A 20,441-nucleotide genomic window follows, 5' to 3' on the forward strand; every position below is an offset into this window, starting at 1 on the left:
TTTTTTATGTCTCTTCGCCAATAACTCAGCAGATATTATGGTACTCTTCCAGAACAATATGAAGTATTTGTACAATAAACACCTGTAGCGATACATCTGTGCACAAAATACTTAACATAATTAATATTTGCTGCATAAATAAGAGGTCAAAGTTAAATCACTTTTTCAATTTATATTAAGTGGATCTGCTAAAACCTATTTTCAGAGATAAACTGAAAGTTGAGCATGAAGTACTGTATTTAAGTACAACTTTGAGGTACTTTTGAGTATTCCCATCTCATGCAACTTTGTGCTTATATTCCACCAGATTTATTTGTTAACTTTAGTTAGTTACTTTGTAGGTCAGATAATAATACAAAATATAATCAACAAATCAAATAGGATGCAAAATATGATACATCATCATTATTATTATTTTTTTACAAGACTTTATTGATCCCCAGGGGCAAAATTCACAACCTACCCAGCAGTATATAAAGTAATTAAAATTATTCCAACTATACAGGCTGCAATATTAAAGTGATGTACACATTAATGCATTAGTAATTATAATCCAGTAATATAATGTGGATTATTCAGAGACTGGCCATTCTGCATAATGAGTATTTTAACATTTGGTACTTAAAGTACAATATTTTAATACTTTTGTACTTTTAAGTAACATTACTTGTAACAGAATATTTCTACACTGTGGTATGCTTCTTTTACTTAATGAAAAGAACTACTAAAGAGTACCTTTCCCGCTGGCTGTCTGACAGTCTTAACTGAAAGACAACTTAGTAGTTTTTTCGCGGTCTTCATAAGGAGGATGAAAGCCTCGATAAATAATTTATTTGAGTAGGTTTAATACATCATAACACTAATTTAGACTTTATTATTATTAATAATTATTATGCAAGACAGGAACCTCCAACTTGTATGTAGCATGTATGTGGTATTACAGTATTCTCTTTATAGTTTGCCAGACGAATTTTGTCATTTGGTAAAGCAGTGTAAAATTTCTTCTTCTTATTATTATTATTATTGTTGTTGTTGTTATTAGCATTCCATGCAAATGAGTCTACACCAGCTCTACAGGTGCAGGAACATCACTTAGTATTTTATCAACATATCATACTTATATATTTAATGCTTTGCACTGGATGTCCATCATCAAGATATCGTATACAGAATGAAATTCTTCTCAGCAATAATATGTCTGACTGTGATTAGAGGAAATACAAAAAACATACAATTTTTCCAGTTTGATTTGACGTTTATTTAAGCTTACAGAGCACAAATGAGATAAACCTGGGAAAACCCCACAAATAAATGAAACATTTAGTACCCATGTGAATTTCCATGGCATTATCAAATGAAAGATATGTTCTCTACCCTAGTACCCAGTGTAAGAAATGAAAGCACAGCTGAGCAAACTTTTCCTTCCACATAAAATGTTATGCAGTTGGGTGTAACAATAGTAATATATATCCATATATCCAGTACCACAAAATTGAATATGCAGAAGCAAATAAATACACAGTGCATTTAGGAATCATGGATGCAGTCACCATAGTATTGAAGTCAGAATAGAAGTACAGTATTTTTAATTAACAAGATGAAACAGAGGAAATCTTGTAGCATCAAATAAAAAATGCACATTTTTAGTATGTTTCATTCTTGTTTTTGCCCGACACCATTACACCAAACTCTTGAATGGAGATTTCTTTGTTGTGGTACTGCTGAAGCTGACGATTAGTGATGTGCCCAAGACGCAATGCCTCTTCAATGGAGAACTTTTTGCCTGATTTTCTGTCATGAAGAACCGAAGATTCACCACTGGGGTCCTTTACCGTGATTTCCTCCCAGTCACACTCCTGGCTCTGCAGGTTGACGAACATCTTCCAGTCGATCAGCCCTAGTTTGTAGGCCTCCTCAGGTCGCATCTCTTTGCCTGTATCTGGGTCGATGACCACGATAGACCGACGAAGATGGCTCTCCCTCTGTTCCTTCTTTGCCCTCACAGCTGTCAGGCCCTTTTGAAGCTTCTCGATCTCTAGATCCTTCTGCGTGGTTACACCTCTGAGGTCTGCTAGTTCCCTCTGGAGAGAGTCAAGCCTCAACTCCAGGTTCTTTCCATCCTCCCTTGGTGCGGATTCAGTGATGAGCCGAGTCTCTTTGCTGGTGATGTCAATCTCGGACCGAAGCTTGCGGATCTCATTCTGCAGCCTATGGTTTTCTTGCTGCAGTCTGCTACTTTCATCACGGATGTAGTCAAGCTCTTTAGAAGACTTGGTCTTAGTGAATTCCATCTCAGATAGCCTGGAAGTGAGAGTCGAGAACTCTGTGTCAAGTTCTCGCCTTCTCCTTTTCTCCTCTTCCAGAGTCCTCCTTAGGTTCTCAATCTCAATCTCGGCCTCTGGGTCCCTCTCAACTTGGACCTTTTCAGTGCGGACAACTCTTTCCTTCACGTCCACCTTCTCTAGGGCGATCTGCTGCTGGATGAGAGCATTCAATTCTTTCTCGAGCAGAGTGCGTTTGTGTTTCTCTTCATCAAGCTGCAGCCTGAGGATAGAGTGTTCCTTCTCCTGTTGGGGATCCTGCTGCAGGACTACCTTCTGTTTGACAGTCACCTTCTCGCGATTTTCTTTGTCTCGGAGCTCAAGCTCATGGAGTCTGACCCTAAGCCTTTGGATCTCCAATTCGGCATCACGCCTTGCCCTGCGCTCACGCTCCAGTTCTTCCAGTTGCAGATCCAGATCATTCTTTTGCCTCTGCAGTTGGTAGAGCTCTGTTTTCAGGCTCTCCTTTTGTTTCTGCTCATTGCCGATGTTCAGTACAAATGTGTCACACTCTGACCTGAGGAGAGGATCTTCCTCCATCTTGACCACTTCTTGCTGAACAATCTTCTCACGGACCTGAGAAAGATCCATTTTCCTTAGTCTGATCTTCTCTTCTTGGGCTGACCGGTCTCTCTCAAGGTCAAGGCGTTTCTTCTGTTCATCAGCCAGTTTCCTTTTGAGAGTCTCAATTTCTTCCTTGGTCTTGGGGTCTTCTCTGTATTGCAGCACTTCATTGACTACCTCTTTAGTCTGCACCTGGGGTTTGGTGTCTCTCCATCTTTGAATTTCATCACGAAGTTGACGGATTTCCATCTCAGATTTCTCAGTTTGGTGGGTTTTATCTACAATTTCATTGCGGAGTCTCTCCAGTTCTCTTTCAGTCTGTGGATCTGTCTTGTATTTGATGACTTCTTTGATGATCTCTTTCACCTCAATTTGAGGGCCTCTGTTTCTCAGCATGGTCAGCTCATCCTGCAGGGACCTAAGCTGGAGCTCTGAATCTTTATAACGCCTTTGGTGTTCTACAAGTTCAAGTCGGAGATTGGCAACCTCATTCTCAGCCTTGGGGTCTGGACGGACAATCTCCCGCACCTTCTCCTGAATAATAACTTTGGATTTCTCCTCCTCTAGGTTGGAAATTTTCCTCTGGAGGTCAGCCTTTTCTCGCTGTGATGATCTTCGTTTGGTCTTCTCATCTTCATACTGCCTCCTGAGATTTTCTACCTCCCTTTCAAATGCAACATCTTTCTCTACTTTCAGCACTTCCTTTATGGAAATCTTTTCCTCTGCCATTGCTTTCTCCTTCTCCAGCCTTTTGAGCTTCTCCTGAAGAAACAAGAGTTCATCTTCCAGCTGTTTCCTTCCATCCATTTCCTTCTGCTTCCTGTCAAGGAGCACCCGGTACTCTGTCTCAAGCTGGGGATCATTCTGGACTTTGATCACCTCCTCTTCAGTGATCACCTCCTGCTCCTTGTTCTTCTCTTCTGCCAGGAGTGTCACCTGCTTTTGTATCTGAATCAGCTCATTGTCTTTTAGCAATTTAAGCCTTCTTAGCTCATCCAGCTCCTCCCGAAGCTTGCGTACCTCCTCCTCCTGACCACGGTCTCTTTCTATACGCAGGACCTCCTTCACTGTGTATTGCTGTGCCCCTTCTTTGACCTCTGTTTCAAGGCCACGCAGCTTCAACTTCAATACTTCAAGGTCATTCTCCAGGACATGAGTAGAGCGGCGCTCCTCTGAGAGTTTTTGCTGGACTTTATGGACTTCTTCATCGAGTTGGGGGTCAGGAACCTTTTTGATCAGCTCCTTCTTGACAATTGTGTCTTGAGGCTTCTGTCCTTCAAGGGTATAGATGTCTGTCTGTATAAGCTCAATTTCTTTCTCTAGCTGCTCCCTCCTCTGGACCTCTTCTTCTAGCTGCTTTCTGATTCTCCAAGGCTCTTCTCCAGGGGCAGCATGGACTGTCTTGACATTTGCACACTGGATCATATCGATCTCAGGTTGCTATAGAGGGGAAATACTTATTAATATTGTTGTTTTTCAATTAAATTAGTTATCATTTTTATTACTATCATGTGAAAATATTTCACCTGGTTGAGAAGACTCTGGGCGAACTCCAGATTCTGTAGCCTTTGCTTGTTCACAGCGTTCACCTCAGTAAACTTAGCCTCAATAGCAGCTTCCTGTAAACATTGAAATAACATGTCATGGAAAGTACAAAGTAAATCCTTAACTTACGTCAGTGGTTAGCAACTTCTTTGGTGCATGGCCATTGAAATTCAGCATGTGATTTAGATTGTTTCAATTGAGTTGTTTTTAGAAGCATGACAAGGAGAAATCTAGTAATGCAAAACCCACTGCATGCTCTTGAATAAACTTGTATGTCATGGTGATCTCATCAGGGTAATCTTGATTTTGTCTTGAGCCTTTACCATAAAATCTCTGTTACAAACCAGGACTGTGGAGTTTAAAATATGTGTGTGTTTGTCAGACATTGTGTGTAGGAAGCAGGGTTTCTAAGGTCCTAATTCCCACCAGGAACTAAAAGTCAGGATATCATGTCATTGTTGTGCCTCACCTCTCCCTTGACAGTTAGCGCAGGTGATTCCAGTCTGCTCCTCTTGTATGTCTGGGGTACAAGTCCATCCTCAAGGTCAAGGATAGATCTGAACTTCTCAGTTTCATTCTCGTAGTCCTAAAACGAAAAGTAAGTTAAGAATTAACATGCTTTTATCTTACTGTATTTCTGCAAATGAAAGATATATGTAGAACACGTACTTTCACAGCTTGTTGGTAAAGCTGGGCATTTTTGGAGATGTTGTTCAAGTCAGACTCCTTTCTTACAATATCAGAGAGTAAATTCTGTAGAAAACAGAAAAGTTGGTATCAGCTTTTTTTTGTAGCACAATATTCCTTTGCACCAGCAATATGCAGAATATAAACTGCCCTGCTGTTCATCACGCTTACCCTCTGATTCTTGAGCTTGGTCTCCACTTGTCTTGTGTCATCAGTTTCATGCGGCTCGTAGTTTGGGACGCGAGACAACCAGCTGTTCAGATTGTCATAATCATTGCTGTAATTTTTGTATGCCATCTTGGCTCTCTGCAAGCTTTGAGACCTGTAACACACAAGAGAGATAATTTCACATATTTTATGTGTTGGTCTATGTGATGGTCTATGTGATTATTGAACACTACTGTAGGCTACTTGGCCCTTCTTGTTCTAATTCTCTCACCTGGTGTCAATCTGCCTGTTGAGGTTGTTCAAGCGTTTATTGAGCTTCTGGACATCTGCTTCTTGTCTCTCAATGTCAGGGCAGTGCTCTTGGAATTTGGTGGCCATGTTCTCACAGCTGCCTTTGGCCAAACGCAGGTTCTGCTCTGTCTCAGTGACAAGTGCCCTCTTGGACCTCAGGTCTGATGCAATATCCTGCCAGGGTAGCAAGGAGGACTTTGTCACTAATATGTCAGGCTATAGTGTGACTAGTTACGAGCAATATATAAAAGTATAGTTAGAACAAAAACATAATCTTTAAGCAGAAACTTTGTGTTTGCACCATCTTTGTAAACCTTGATATAGTGTATTGCTCAGGTGCAGCCATTGGAAAATAATATACACCCGATATTAGTTTACATCCAGTATTTAAAATTTAAGATATTTGGCCTTTTTGACTTTTGTTTGACAGAGACAGCTTGAAGAGTGACAGGAAATGTGGAGAGAGAGAAATGTGGAGTGACATGCAGGAAAGAGCCCAGGGTTCGTATTTGAACCCTGGGACACCGCCGCAAGGACTGAGCCTTTGTACATGGGGCAGATGCACCGACTGAGCTAAAGACACCCCTCACACCCAGTATTTACTCTGCTTCTGTTTTAAGTAATTGCCAGTATTGCCTTTTTTCAGTCAGAGTGAGATGTCTTTGTAATGGGTGCCGAAGAATAAAAGAGCCATCTTACTGCAAGCTCCCGCTGTGTTTTCTCAAGTGAAGAGATGTCCGATGGAGCAACCTCTTCCCTGGCCAGCTTGTTCTCATAGGTGGAGAGTGAAGTCTTTGCATTTTGAAGGGAAGTTTCCAGCTGGTTGGCATTCTTCACCCTATAACAAAGGTGAATGTTTACGTGTGTAAGTTATTAGTTGAGTAGATTAGTTAAGAAAAGTATGTCAATACTTTAAAAACAATTTAGAAACACAAGTAATATTGCTCTTAGAGCAACCACTGAAGAGATAAGACCAAGAAGATACTGAGAGTCCCATACTTGTCCTGAGAGGCCTGAAGAAGGTCCTCGATCTTGGTGTACTTCTTGTTGGTTCCATCCACCTTGCTGGAGAGTTGAGAAGCACTGGCACAATTTGGGTTTGAGACCAAGAAGCTCTTTGCTTCCTGCACTTTAGTGGACTTCTCTGGTTCAATCCTACTGACAGCAGCAGCAATGTCCTAAATGGAAACAGCTGGGTTAGTGAGTTGTAAAATGCAGAAATTCTCTCTCTCTCTCTATGCTGTCTGGGTTTGTGTGAAACAGTATTTAATTTCAGCAACAAAATGAAGCAGAAGTTATTACCCTCAAATCCTGCAGGCGGTCAGCGCTGTCCTGCAGAGGTCTGTTCTGCTCCAGCGGCGGGCGAACTCGAGCATAAATGGCCTTTTCCTGTTTGTCTAGGTCGCTGTAGACTTTATCCAGACCGGCCATCAGCTGGCGGCACTGCTGCTCCTGCTTGTCTGAGGTCACACAGAGCATGATGAGCTTTGTTATTTGTCTTCATCTACTTTCTTCAGAGTGGCATAGAGTGACAGCTCTGGTAGGCAGTAAAACATGCCTTACAGGACTTTAACATTTCCAATGAAATACTGGTCTGGCATCTAGTAACCAAAAGGTTTGTTTTTCTTATTGGCAGAATTCATTTTTTTGCTATGTCTCTTTAAAGCAATGTTTCCAGGTCTCAGCAGTTAACTTTATTAGTACAATATTATCAATACCAATAAAAAACATGACCCAACCTATAAAAATAAAATCCAAGTTCTATGATCCAAGATCCTAATCAATCCTATAAATGCCAACGCTTCTTGTTATTGTCTATTCTAATTTGTTGTAATTGTTTTACCCAGTGAACAATTTTCTTGGATAGTCACTTGAAAAGAACTCCAACATTTAGTTTTGCAAACGTTATTCTTTTATGCTGACCGATTCAACACATGCTGGCTAAACTACCACTTGTGTTGAATTTTAAGACATCATCTACCTGGGGTAGTGCCCACCAGTGTGGTTGGTAACACAGTCATTTCACTGTGTGCATTTTATTAATATAGCCTTGTGGACAAATTAACCTGCTTGGCTGCTCTGGCACAAAATGTAACTACTGAGCTATTATTAATCTGAACTATTACACAGCCCCACATAAAATAATTTAAGACTATGCACCAGATAAGCACAGTATCAGATGAAGGTCCTCAAACTAGATTTTGACACAGGGACCCATTATAGGACGGATCAAGATTAAGGTCCTGTCAATGAATGGTGTGCTTCATCAGATAATATTCCTATAATATATAACAACTGCCATAAACAAACAGCCACACAGTTAGCATGAGGCCTGGTTGATGATTCACAGTGTTGCTATATTAACTCATCAGTACAGTATGAAAGAGTTTGGCATGTTCCTGAGGAAACAAAGCTGTATGAGTTCATAGCATATGATCAAATTACAGCCACATATAATATAAGTTACGTGAGTGTAAAGGCATGACAAATTTCCTGAAATGTGCTGCCCGGCATAATTACATGTGTCCTGTACCTGTGCCAGTCCCACTCTCCTTCTTCAGCTCCTCAAAGCGTTTCATCAGAGCTCCCTTGCTGGTTGCCATCTTCTGCTTGATGGCTTTCTGCTGGCTGGCCAGGCTGCAAGCGCACAAAACCACATAATGCTATTACTGCACTGGAATAAAATGCAAGTTGTTATCCAGTATGTAGTCTTAGGACACATGCTTATACATGTTGGCACACACTCACTTGTCAGAGGTGCCCACTGCCTCTGGGTCGGTGGGGGGGATCATGAAGCAGACAGCCGGGGCAGTGAGTTTACGTCCAGCTGTATCCTTCGCGTCCCATTTGGTGCCATTGTTCCGGAGCAGAGTGTACCTTTCCCCGCGCAAAACCTGCCCCTGTACACATCCAATAATTACAATCTGTCATTTGCTACTCGACCACAAATATAGATTAATCTAAAACAATCACATTCAAGACACTACAACCACCAGTGCTTTTATCTACACCTGGCTGACAGATTAAGTAAGGTTATAATTCAGCTAAGACTTTAAAGAATAATAAGAAGCCAATTAAAATTTTAGCTTTAATTTTACTGAAAAGTGTACAAGTACACATGAAGAGCTTTGCAACACCTAAGATTAGGAGCTCCATAGGCTATTTTTTTCAGATTTCAGAGCCCCTGGGTTCTGCTCTGCGGTGGTTTTAAATAACATCCTCAGATTTCAGCCTGGGCTCTTTTCTGAAGGGATTTGAATACATTGTACCACAAAACACTTAAGTTACAGGCAAAAGGAAAGGGAGAGCTCAGTCATGTACTCTGATAACAGGGTCATCCTGGGATTAGAGAACTGATAGCTAGTGACGGAGTAAAAGTGGAAACAAAATGGAAATAAAATATGCAGCACAGAGAGACAATTAAATGAAGAGAAAGACGCCAAGTAACTCTCAAATTAATCATATTAGGTTTCGGCAACACACTGCATACCTCGTCTGTGTCAAATTCACACAGAGCCTCAATGGGCAGCAGCTTCTGGGGGGTTTCCCGGCGGTATTTCAGAGGCAAAACTTGCAGGCTGCGGTTCTGAAGAGCCTTGACCCGTTCATCAAAGTGGTCAATGGCCTTGGCTTGGTCCTACACATACACACGGAAACATATTTTTCAGTATTGTAGAAGGAGTCAGTGGTAGAGATGTATTCATGTTCATATAAACGAATGCTCACATCCATCTCCCTGATCAGACCCTCCATCTGATACACATCTTTGAACTCTGGGTTGTATTTCTGGTTGAGCTCTGTATCCAAACGCTTCAGCAGGTCCTGAGTGTCACGAGCCTCCTTGTGGTACTGCACAGACAGACACACAGACACTTGTGAGCTTTTCATGTTGATTAAATGTGGTTTTTTTTTATATGAAGTGTACATTTCTGTGAGTGCTTATCTGTGCTAACCTTGTTGTACTCATCCATGTGTTTGAGGTGGTTTTCCTCACAGATGAGCAGGTTCAGGTACTCCTTCCAGTCAGCGTGGACTGCCTCCATATGAGCCTGGCAAACAACAGTGTACGTAGGTATTTGATTGTAACATTATATTATTCATATTTGAAGCACATTTTGCATTCTGATGTCTCTTGGAAATAAGATCTTAATCTGAATGAGTACTGTCGAATAAGATGTTTAGTAAAGTGCTGTCAAAGCAAAATTAAAAATCAACTTAGCAAGAACAAGCAAACAGATACAGGAAACACACACGTTGGATATGCAAGTCTAAAAACCAAAAGTTAAAAATTGTCTTTGAGGCTAAAGGTTTCAGCTGTGCAGGCATGTTAAGAGGGGACTGTTCCACTCTGCGGGGGGGACAACGGCAAACAGCTTCATCTATTTTTGGCCTAGACCAGGAGTTTTAAGAGTCTGAGGCAGTGTTCCAGGAATATAAGTATCATGTTTATACACTCTGAGAATTGAATAATAATAATTAAATTAAATACTGCAACGAAAAAAAAAAATTACTCGATTCAATTATTGTTATGTCTTTTTTGGAATAAAAATAAGCAGGTTTATTAATGTTTGTTTACTGTCACAATGGACTTTAGACTGTCCTGGGGAAGTGCAAGTCACACTGAATCTAAAAGTATGTGTATCCTGAGTGTTTGTTTGGATTGACTGAAATATGACCTGTAAAAGTCACGAGGTAAGACCGTGTTGGTGAGCAGCTAAATCAGTGGCCAAGCTACAATAACAATTATTTTTTGCGTCGTGTCTTCCCTCCCATCCCTCTGAATGCATGATCCTGTACCTCAATAACGTTCTTCCCTGGATGCTCAGCAGCAATCAGCTTCTCGCCGTCGTCGCTTAATTTGGTGATGGTGGCCTCCTTGGACTCCAGACATTTACCGATGAAGTTCTGTTGGGGCGAGAAAGAGTGCTGATTAAACTGGGAATCATATTTGTGTGGTAGCATCCATCTTTGTACTCTATATAAGCAGCTTGTGTGTCCATCCTCTCCGCTACCTCATACTGCCTCTGGCGGGCAGGGTAGTCCAGATTGGTGTCACTCCAGTCATAGTTGATCCTCTCCTCGGCCTGCTGGTCCATCCAGTACAGCTCATTGGTGCAGCGCTGCATGTAGTCCCGCAGGCTCAGCAGGTTGCGCTGACGAGCACTGGAACTGGCCTGACAGAGAAAAACAAAACCTTAAAGCTTACAACTAGCACATTTACACATGACAGCTTGGATGTCCTGGAAGCTAACAAAATTAAAGTATGTCAATATTTAACAGCATAAGTCAAATCTAATCCGTCGATGTGAGTCTTACATATTGTTTCATTTTGAAAGAGAAGCAGAAGAAGTCATTTCCTAAAACAGCTGCTCACTGTATTTTCATGCTGTTTGTTTGAACGCATACACGACGACAATATATAATACATAAACAAACAGAGTGTGCGTGTGTGTGTGCGTTTATTACCAGCAGTTTGTTGTATTTCATCTGGAGGCTACTGACATAGTCCTGAAGAGAAAGGGAGAACAGGGAGAGTGAGAACAAGACAAACAAGTTCAGGATCATGTGAACAACTTACAAAGAGAGAACATTTCAGCGCACACCACTGTTAAAAATGAGGGTTATGTTAAAATTGTGCACGCTTTTAATCGTCATAAGAGATTGTTCATTTATTTTTAATATAAATAATATAGTAGAGCAACTAGTTTCAAGAGTTTAGTGTTTGTTACACTCATACGTTGCTAATGCTATTTAGTTAGTCATTTGTCATAAACAGCTGAAACATTAAATATCTAATTCAACCAATTATTTAAATGAACTAAAGCACTTTCTGTATTATTAATACTAGTCATTCAGTCATTCAGTCACTTCTGGTTTGTACCTTGTCTCCGCTACAGTTGATGTGAGGAGCCAGAGCCTCCACCTCACTGTGGAAGATGTTGTGTTCCTCCACCTCGTTCTCCACAGATGGCAGGTCCTGGCCAAAGCCCTTGTTGTTCAGGTTGTCCTGGACAAGGAGAGACAACAATAGACTTTAGTCCACTCCACAACATGTTGACAGTTTAGACTGTGAAGCCGTTGTTGCTGGAAACATTCCTTCCATCCATCCATCAATTATCTGTAACCGCTTATCCTCATCAGCATTATTTTCTCACTGTTTATTTTTTGTTTTTGTATGTTTTTTTTATTTTATGATCCAGTTAGTTTGTGTAACTTTACTAATTTTTTTAGCCACTTGGGGGCAGCAGAGCAAGTTGAAAACACAACCTCTGACAACTTGTGTTAGCAGAAAGTTGCCTATTCAACCAGCGTCCAGCATACGCAAAGCAACATTAGCCCTGATTTTTGCAGTCATGTTTGTGTCCACCTAATTGATTTTCCATATTCACTCCCCTTTAGCTCTGTTATGGTCTCCACCAGCTCCTGAGAAAAGTTTGAATCTATTTAGCTGCTAAATCCTTCATTAAGTTCATCAGCTAGTCTGTCAACAGTGCTGGGTTCGTAGTGCACAATATCTATATCAGAGTTTTTTCACTAAAAACAGCTGCCTGGAAACAATGCTGGAGGAGAGTTTGTGGGCTGAAAACCCAAAACAATGAGCTAAAAGAACCTAAAAAAGAAATGATGTAGTTAGTGTATAAATAAGCTTCCTACCAGTTTCTCGTCCATTATGTTGCCCCAGTTGATGCTGGGCCTCCCCTCAGTCCGGCTCAGGTGGTAGATATGGTCATGATCCTCTCGCAGCTTCATCACTCTGTCGCGCAGCTGCTTCATGCTAAAAACACACACACATAAGACAATATGTGATGTTTCATTTTTTTGGTAACATACTGTGCATGACTAGATATTTGTCACATAGCACAGTATTAAAAAAGTACTGGAAGAAGACCAATAGCTTTAAATTACTACTCACTCCTGTTCTATCATCTCAGCCTGAGGATGCTGGAGGCGCTTGGCATTGACGGCATCTTCATCCAGGCCACTGAGCAGCTCCAGAGAGTTGAGGATTCTCTTGTTGGTGTCCTCCTGATACAGCGGCTGCTTCCCCTCATTGATCTTACTGACATCCTGCAGAAAAAAAAACACAACATTGAAGGTAAGGAAGATGGCCACCATTTAAGCAGAACATACACATAAATGTGAAGTAAATGTGTCATCTGAAGTTACCTCCTTCCCTTCTTTTTCGCTACTGCCGCTACTTCAGCTTTCTCTTCTTTCTTGCACATTTTTTAGTTTGACCTTTAATTTTTATTTTTTTATTTCTCCAATTTAACCCCATTTAATACTGAGCCTTATTTTAGTGTTTACGCGCAAACTACTTTAATCTGCTCGCCTTGCTCACTTCTCTGTTAGTTTTCCTTTCCCACCACACACTTACACCTGTCTCTGCACACACACCAGCTTGCCCCGTCACACCTCTTTCTGTTCCCTCTCTCTCTCTCCCTCTCCCTCTCTCTGTCTGCTCTGTTTACTTTTATAAAGTCATCCTGTTCTCACAACAGCAGGTGAGCTGCAATGCGTGGAAGACTCGTCGTTACTGGCAAATTTAATAAGATATTCACTGCGTAGCTGTAACAATAGTTAGTTTCTGTGTTGCTGTGCTCATGACATGAACCATGCAGTGCAGCATGAGAGTCATTTTACAGGCACGGAGTTGGATATATGAAACTGAATAATGCCAGTCGCGGCCAATCAAGCTGAAAACTGGCTGATTCCAGTCACTCAACAACTAATTGCAAAAACCAACACAAACCTTTAGAAATGATTTAATCTCAGCCTGCTGTAAGGTAAGTATGAATATAGAATTTTTGTGCAGGCTTACTAAATACACAATTTATAGTTTGCCTCATAGTTGAACAGTGGTGTAGTTGTGCCTGGAGAAGTGGGTATACTCTTGATTTATGCCACAAGTCTTTTTTTAAAGCAGCTCGTCCAGCAAAGGACAAACACCCTGTGTTAGACTGTTAGACTCTTGCATATTTAGCTCGCCCAAAAATGGATCAGTAGTATTTATACAGTGTCACCTAACATAACTTGTTCCTCACGCAATCCACTCAAAAAGTTTCAATATCTGCATATACCATGCACTACACCACTGTAGTTGAAGCTTCTGAACAACAGTTAAACTCTGATTATTTATCATCCTATAAAGCAAAGCATAGTTTCTCTTGCACCTCTTGCTCATTCTAGCTTCAGTGTATTTCACCTAAAGTTAAAAGTTAAAAGGCAAATTTGCATTTGTGTATTTCTTGGAGGCCTTTCACGCATTGACATTGTTTTGGACATCAGGTCGTACCTTGTTGAGGTTCTGCTCAACGTCAAAGATGTTCTTCTGAACTTTATCGGCATTCTTCTGCAGCTTCTCGATCAGCGCAGTCAGTTCAGTGGACGGCGCACTGGAAGACAAACAAAGACAGGTGAATTGAGATACGGTATGTTACGTCCACAAGTGTCACTGTTTCCAACCTCGAAATATTGTTACAGGCTGTAACTTTTAAAGTCACAGTGTCAAGCACTAGATATTAATGCTGAGACAATTACAATTAATTGATCTGCTGATCAAGCAATCAAGAAAAAATACAAAACAATTTCTGGTTCTGGTGTTTACTAATCAAAGAATCACTCACAGATGAATCCATTACGAAAATGCAGATGGATCTAGATCTTGTTAAAATCACTACACTCTATCTTACAATAGTGGTGGATGTCAACAACCACAACAAATCGCCGTCAGCAGCGGCTCATAATAACTGATGTTGATTCAGTAACTAAGCTGATGACAGACAACAAGATGAAACTTGTCTGCCGCCTGGTTTGTGTTTGTGTGTCTGTCCTCAGCTGAAGATGATTAGTGAGGGAGGAAGTATCGCTCTGTAAAACAACACAACATAGTTGGTCTGGGTGGTTCTGTGGCTCTCCAATACAGTGATTCATCTACCCTCGTGCTGATCATGTCATGTCAAATCCAGGAGTCACATCGTCCAATTAGTCATCCACATCAGATCAATAATTTGAGTTTGTAATTTTATTTTTTGTATTTCCGATTTGGGAGCTACAGTGATTATTTTGATGTTTTAGGTGTATCGAATATGGTATCGGCAGATACCTGATGTTAAAGGACTGTATTGTTTACTATCCATGTCTCCTGGACATATTATACAGCACAAACGTTTTATGAGCTAGTTTTATAGCTACTAATAACTCTGTGAGTCATAGCATGACTGCTTCTGTTCTTCTTCTTTTGAATTTTGTATATTTCCTCTGGGATCTTCATACCGAGGTGGTGACTCACAGTGTTTTTCATGAAAATTACATGCCAGAATTGGATCTGAATGACTGGATGCAAAAGAACATAACTTGTAGCTACAGGAATAACAATAACATTTCACCATGATTGTACCTGTGACAACAGAACTTGAACTGGAATATATAACATTACATAACACATGTATGCACACATGTCAAAGGAAACAATCACAAATGTTGATGACTGTCGCTGTGCACGTTGTGCTCTCTGAGCTAAGTGAGCAACTTAGTGGTAGGTCACGACACTGACAGGTTTTCAACACACATCTCAAGCAAAGGAAAGTAACCCAGCAGGTTTTTTGCCTGCTATCATGCAGCAGACACACCTAGTCCAATCAGTGTAAGCGTGCCAAAGTGCAAGTTCAATGCTATACTCACAGTCTATGAAATGTGTATAGTATTTACAAGCAATGCCGGAACCACCCAGTAACTAGAAATACCAAAGATGTGTCTGAGGTCATCTGGAGACAGTGTCTCCTTTGTTAACAGCTTGTCCACCAGAGAGCGCTGACACGGTTATTTATACACTGTAAAACATCCCAGTCAGTTCATCTGTGTCAAATTTTTAATAAGCAAATCTAGGAGTTAAGTATTATTATGTGTTGTGTTAAGAAGATATGATATTAGCTTCAAAAATCCAGTAAAAGTTGACTCTAGTTGGCAGTAGCTGGTAAGAGAGTAGATCTGCATCCATCTCCTCGCACACACAGACACACGCACATACACATCCGCACCTATTCACCATTTGTGCACAAGTTACGTAACATCTCACTGGACACTGACTTTCATTTCAAAGCCCCTGCTGGTTTTGAAATGAAACCACCCCAGAGCAAGTTTAAACTGGTTTGTGCTGTGGCGTTCTGCAGAAGCAGTCTGTAGTTTTACTGTCGAAATTCATCCGAATAGAAAAACACCCTGAGGGGCTGTTACTGCCATCATAACACACTAGCTCATCATAGCAAACACGCAGTTTTCTCACTGAAACCTTTAAACCAACAGTGCACGCTCCTCTTTTATAAACTTCATGTCGCCTACATCAAATGTATTTGGATTGCGACTACAAGACTCAATGCTGGTTGCTAAATGCAAGACATGATTAAATGGTCTGCACAGAACATGTGTGGGAAAATTCATAGTTTCCAAAACACTAAGATCTAGAACAGATGAAAACTAGCCCTACCTTGATTGTTTGACTATTTCACAGTCTCTGACTGTGCCTTATTACATAACTAGAAACTATTTGTCTTGATTCTCAGAATATTGCTTTTTAATTATTATTTAAGAGCCTGAAAACAATGCTACAATAAATCTACCTGCTGTAACTATGAACTGTGTTCTCCAAACATCCTGTCAATGTTTCCAGGGAGACTCACTGGTTCTAATTCAATGTTTTGAGTGTGGTTGTGTTGGTTCTGGGAAGGAACTGGCACTGGAGCATTAGTCTGAGAAACACAACTCAGATGTTTCCACAGGGAGAGGGTCAAATTAGAACCAGAAAGCCCCAGCCCTCCGTCACGGAGGGTGTGGAGGACTGCTCCTGCCCTGCTCTGTCTCAGCTACATGCTCTCCATCTATATTACGACACAACGGGCCCCTGGGAACAGACATTAAAAAGGGACCTCCACCCGTCTTACATAATAGCAAGAATTACAGATTAAAATGATGCAGCCACATGGTTTGAAATCTTTTTGTGTTTCTTTGCGATTGTTTTGCACCTTATCACAGGCCACTAACTACTTCTCCTGAGCCTGTGCCCTATAACCCTGTTCAGTAATCCATCAATGTCTAGAAAAGGAGAGGAAATATACTTTAAAGCATACAGTGCCTTATACTTTCTATAAAGAGATTTAAAGTTTAAAAACCTCATAACAGGTCCAAACTAGCATTTTATTTTTTTACTGTTTGAATTTCAAGATGGGCACTAATCCCCAGCTCTGAGGCGTACGTGATCTGGACGTTTTTTGAATATCGTGCTTCAACTTGAAGCTGTCATTAGCCTGGCTCACAAAGACAAGCCTGCCAAGAGATTTTTTTTTTTTTTACGCACACCAACTAAAACTTGAATAGGAAGAAGCATGAAGAGAGTGAAGAGGGTGGAGCTGCATTATTAAGATTCCAACACTATCTGTTGGTGGTTATCATAGTACAGTAATGAATTATCTTCTCTGTGGCATCATCATTAAGTAGAAACCAATGATCGATAGAAGTAATGCCAATAAATGGTATGGTTTGGTATTGACTGCTTTGTGTCTTTAAGTAAATCTGTGTATCAGTGCATTGATACACAGTACAAAGAGTACTGACAGATCCTTCCTTATCTCTCGATAGCAGGTGTGACAGTGGGAGGAACACGCCTTACTATGGAGGAATACTATTTGAAACAGATTAGTCGATCTTTAGGCACTTAATCCCAGGGAGTTAACAGACAACCAAAATGGGTGTTATTTATGAGGCCCCTTACCCCCTAATAAGATCTGTTAAGTGACAAGGAGCATTATGAACTTGCCTGGCTCTAAAGGTATTCTTCCTTGCAGAAAGAGGGCTGTGTGGAGGTGAAACATTTGGTGGAAAGTGAAAGTTTTTTTTTTTAAACAACTCAACATATGCACTTTATCCTACATAGGGTGGAAAACGTTGTGACCTTAGCTGCACAAACCCGGTGAAAAGACTAATAGGGAATGGGCTTGGTGCAGGAACCTTGTGGGAGAGGCTGCAAGCAATTCCTCACACATTGTCTTTAAAGGAGGACAGCCAAATACTTATCAAACCAGTTACTGCAACTTTACTACACAGCCTATCAACCACACCCATCACTTGCTTGAGTTAAAGCACACCTTATGCAATCTTACTTATAGTTTGATGTCATCTCTCTCTCTCTCTCTCTCTCTCTCTCTCTCTCTCTCAGTTCATTCTAATAGTATGAACATTACATCCCAAAAATTCAATACGTGGATTAAAAATGAACTTATTTCACGCACCAGAGAGCACAGCTTCACTGAGCAAATAGTCAGCCTTTAGCAGTTTGTATTAAACAAGGTGTTCCACGGGTACGCCTTGTTCTCACACCAGACTCCATTTAAAAAAAGGCTACATTTATATGTCACTGACTGCACGATAAATTAATCAACGTTCATTTTTAAAAAAATGTGTTTTGTGAATAAATATGATATTATGCTTAATTCGGCGGGCATGTAATTAATCTAGCATCAATGCATTATATTTAAATCTTCTTTTCCCACATTACTCTATCCAGTACGGTAGTGACAGAAGTTCGTACAGAACCAATGAGAAAAGTTTAACAACATGCTGCTTCAATGACACTGATGAAAACAGACTGACAGAAAGTTAGTGGGCTACAGGTGACACAGGTGAGTTCACAGCAAAGCAAGGTCACATTGAGATGTTTTATTACAGGTACATACTGCAGCAACAAGCTTCAAAACAGCTCGGCGTTAAATAAAGTTTCCTACTTACGTTGGTTTCGGCGTCGTTATAGCGGTGGTTTTGCTCTTTTTCTTGAACATGGTGACAGGTCACCTGTCAGCGGCTTCCGATATGAAAACAATCCCAGCGGGACAGGTGAACCTCAGCTGTGCGTGACTGTGTGAGTGTGTGCGTGTGTCCTCCGCTCGCTCCCGGTGTGTATGCGCCCAGTGTCTGATTCCACACACAGCCTCGTCAATGTCAGAGCCTCCACTCCCACAGACACCGTGTACCAGCGGCACTGACTGGACTCATTACCTGTTACATTCACTTTTAGTTTTCACACCCAGCCCTGTGTACCTGTTAGCCAGCACAGGACAGGCGGGGTCACAGAGCCAAGCCCCGCCCTTCCCAGGTATTCACAGACACACACACACACACACACACACACACACACACACACACACACTACCTAACACTTAACCGCCTAATGCAAATAAACAGTATTAAATTAGCTCATGCTGTTGAGAAACATGAGCACATTTAAAAATATAGAATAACTGTTATATAACATTAGCCTGGTGTCACTGCAGTATGTTGCACATTATTGTGTGTGTGTGTGTGTGTGTGTGTGTGTGTGTGTGTATTTCGAATATGCAAAGAAAAAGAAAAGTAAAGGCAAAACATCCAAACATAGAAATACATATTTAAAAAGGAGTGAGAAGAAGAATAACTTATAAACTCCCACCCCTTCTCTTTAAATAATGAATGACAATACCAAGCTTCCTTGCAATTTGTTTAGATATACCTGATACTTATAAATATAAAATATATTCCTGACTTTGTATTACAAAAAATTAATAAAAATCTACATATACACTGTGGGTGGGTGGGCAGGTGACTTGCTTTGTAGCTGTGGGGGTGTGGCAGCGAGGACTACACTGGTTAAACTAGTCAGACCCGACAGTGTCCCACTACTATGTGAATGTTGTCTGTAACACACCTTACACTGACAGACACACACACACTATGAAACCACAACTTTCCACAAAATTTCCTGGTGAACTAGGACAGGCATCATTATCAACACCATCATTTATGTTCAATGTATGATATAGTATCATCTAAATATGTTGATATAATCATGGATGTTACCGCATTTTCATACACTTGAACTTTCAGTGTTTAATTTGCATTCTCGCAGTCATGAAACCAATTGGATCTGTTGACAGTTGAGTCTCATGGGCTTTCTGGGGTTCCAGTGAAGTCACTTAATGTTCAGATGAAGGATTTTGATGTCCAAGCCACTGCAGCCCAATTAATAACACATTTCTGCTAATATCTAAAACAGATGTCCATGAATGCCGATAACTGTGTTCCAACTTGTTTGCACATGTATTGTTTACCTGTATGCAATGCCTGAAACTGCTCAAATCTTGGTCAATACTGAAAAAATGCAAACCAGACCACTTCTGATGCCAAAGTCTCGGCCCCTTCCCTTCCAGTTTCTGCACTTATTATACTTATAATAGATATCACCATTCTTACTACAACCGCAACCAATCTGAACGTCTGAACCACTTATCATTCGTTTTAGTGAAACGCTTGCTCCCTAGTTTTCACACACTTGCACTAAAAGCAAAAAAAATTTTATGGATGACTCAATATGTGGTTGTATTGTATGTATGTATGTTTTTTGTTTATTTGTTGTTGTTTTCTTTTTTTCTACCACTCTGATCAAATTCCTTTCCTCAATACTCCCCAGAATGATCATCACTGACAAACAACATATGAACTGAATCATTATTCTCTGTCTGCTTCACGCTCAGAAGGTAACATCACGACTCATCATCGTGAGGATGTATTGTTTAATCAAATCATTAATTCATTTTTATTTATTTTTTTCAAATTATTTGGCCTACTCTGTGAGGTGTTCCCTGGGATACAAGTACCTCTGGTTGGGAATCAATTAACTAGGACACTTACTAATATAGAGAGAGAAAGAAAAGACATCTAACTAGAATACACATGAGCAGACTACTGATGACTAGGCTGATGTGGAACTGCGACTTTACACATACACTAACAAATAGATCAAAAAGGTAATGGTAAAAAATGAAGCAGCAGGGACAGCAA

The 20,441-nt window shown here is 40.6% G+C and overlaps 2 protein-coding genes and 1 pseudogene across 2 annotated transcripts in view; 1 reads left to right on the forward strand and 2 right to left on the reverse strand.

The window, feature by feature from the left end:
* Positions 1-1,234: 1,234 nt before the first annotated feature.
* Positions 1,235-18,660, reverse strand: ppl (periplakin). Its single transcript, XM_019268251.2, has 22 exons — positions 18,357-18,660; positions 13,873-13,972; positions 12,490-12,644; positions 12,231-12,351; positions 11,458-11,583; positions 11,043-11,084; positions 10,589-10,750; positions 10,374-10,481; positions 9,530-9,625; positions 9,303-9,425; positions 9,067-9,213; positions 8,325-8,476; positions 8,110-8,213; positions 6,879-7,036; positions 6,576-6,754; positions 6,276-6,414; positions 5,557-5,750; positions 5,289-5,439; positions 5,100-5,183; positions 4,900-5,016; positions 4,412-4,504; positions 1,235-4,325 (listed from the first exon to the last, which is right to left on the reverse strand). Exons 1-22 carry the CDS (start codon positions 18,404-18,406, stop codon positions 1,644-1,646), a joined length of 5,283 nt encoding a protein of 1,760 aa, XP_019123796.2. The 5' UTR covers positions 18,407-18,660; the 3' UTR covers positions 1,235-1,643.
* The window catches only part of si:dkeyp-72e1.9 (syntaxin-binding protein 4), a 73,784-nt gene continuing 65,930 nt past the window's right edge, over positions 12,588-20,441 (forward strand). The window contains exon 1 of the mRNA XM_027285292.1: positions 12,588-12,672. The gene's annotated coding sequence lies outside the window, so the exon portion shown is untranslated. The remainder of the gene's footprint in view (positions 12,673-20,441) is intronic.
* LOC113747198 (uncharacterized) lies at positions 20,033-20,200 on the reverse strand (annotated as a pseudogene).

Source organism: Larimichthys crocea, chromosome XII, assembly GCF_000972845.2.
Source record: "Larimichthys crocea isolate SSNF chromosome XII, L_crocea_2.0, whole genome shotgun sequence".
Classification (NCBI taxonomy): Eukaryota; Metazoa; Chordata; class Actinopteri; family Sciaenidae; genus Larimichthys; species Larimichthys crocea.

Bases quoted from the DNA above. Each gene is read 5' to 3' on its own strand.
- ppl (XM_019268251.2), bottom strand. From the start codon at position 18,406: ATGTTCAAGAAAAAGAGCAAAACCACCGCTATAACGACGCCGAAACCA. The intron at 12,645-13,872 runs GTACGACCTGAT...TTTTTTCTGCAG, and splicing joins TTGAGCAGAACCTCAACAAG to GATGTCAGTAAGATCAATGA. The intron at 5,751-6,275 runs GTAAGATGGCTC...CTACCCTGGCAG, and splicing joins AAACACAGCGGGAGCTTGCA to GATATTGCATCAGACCTGAG.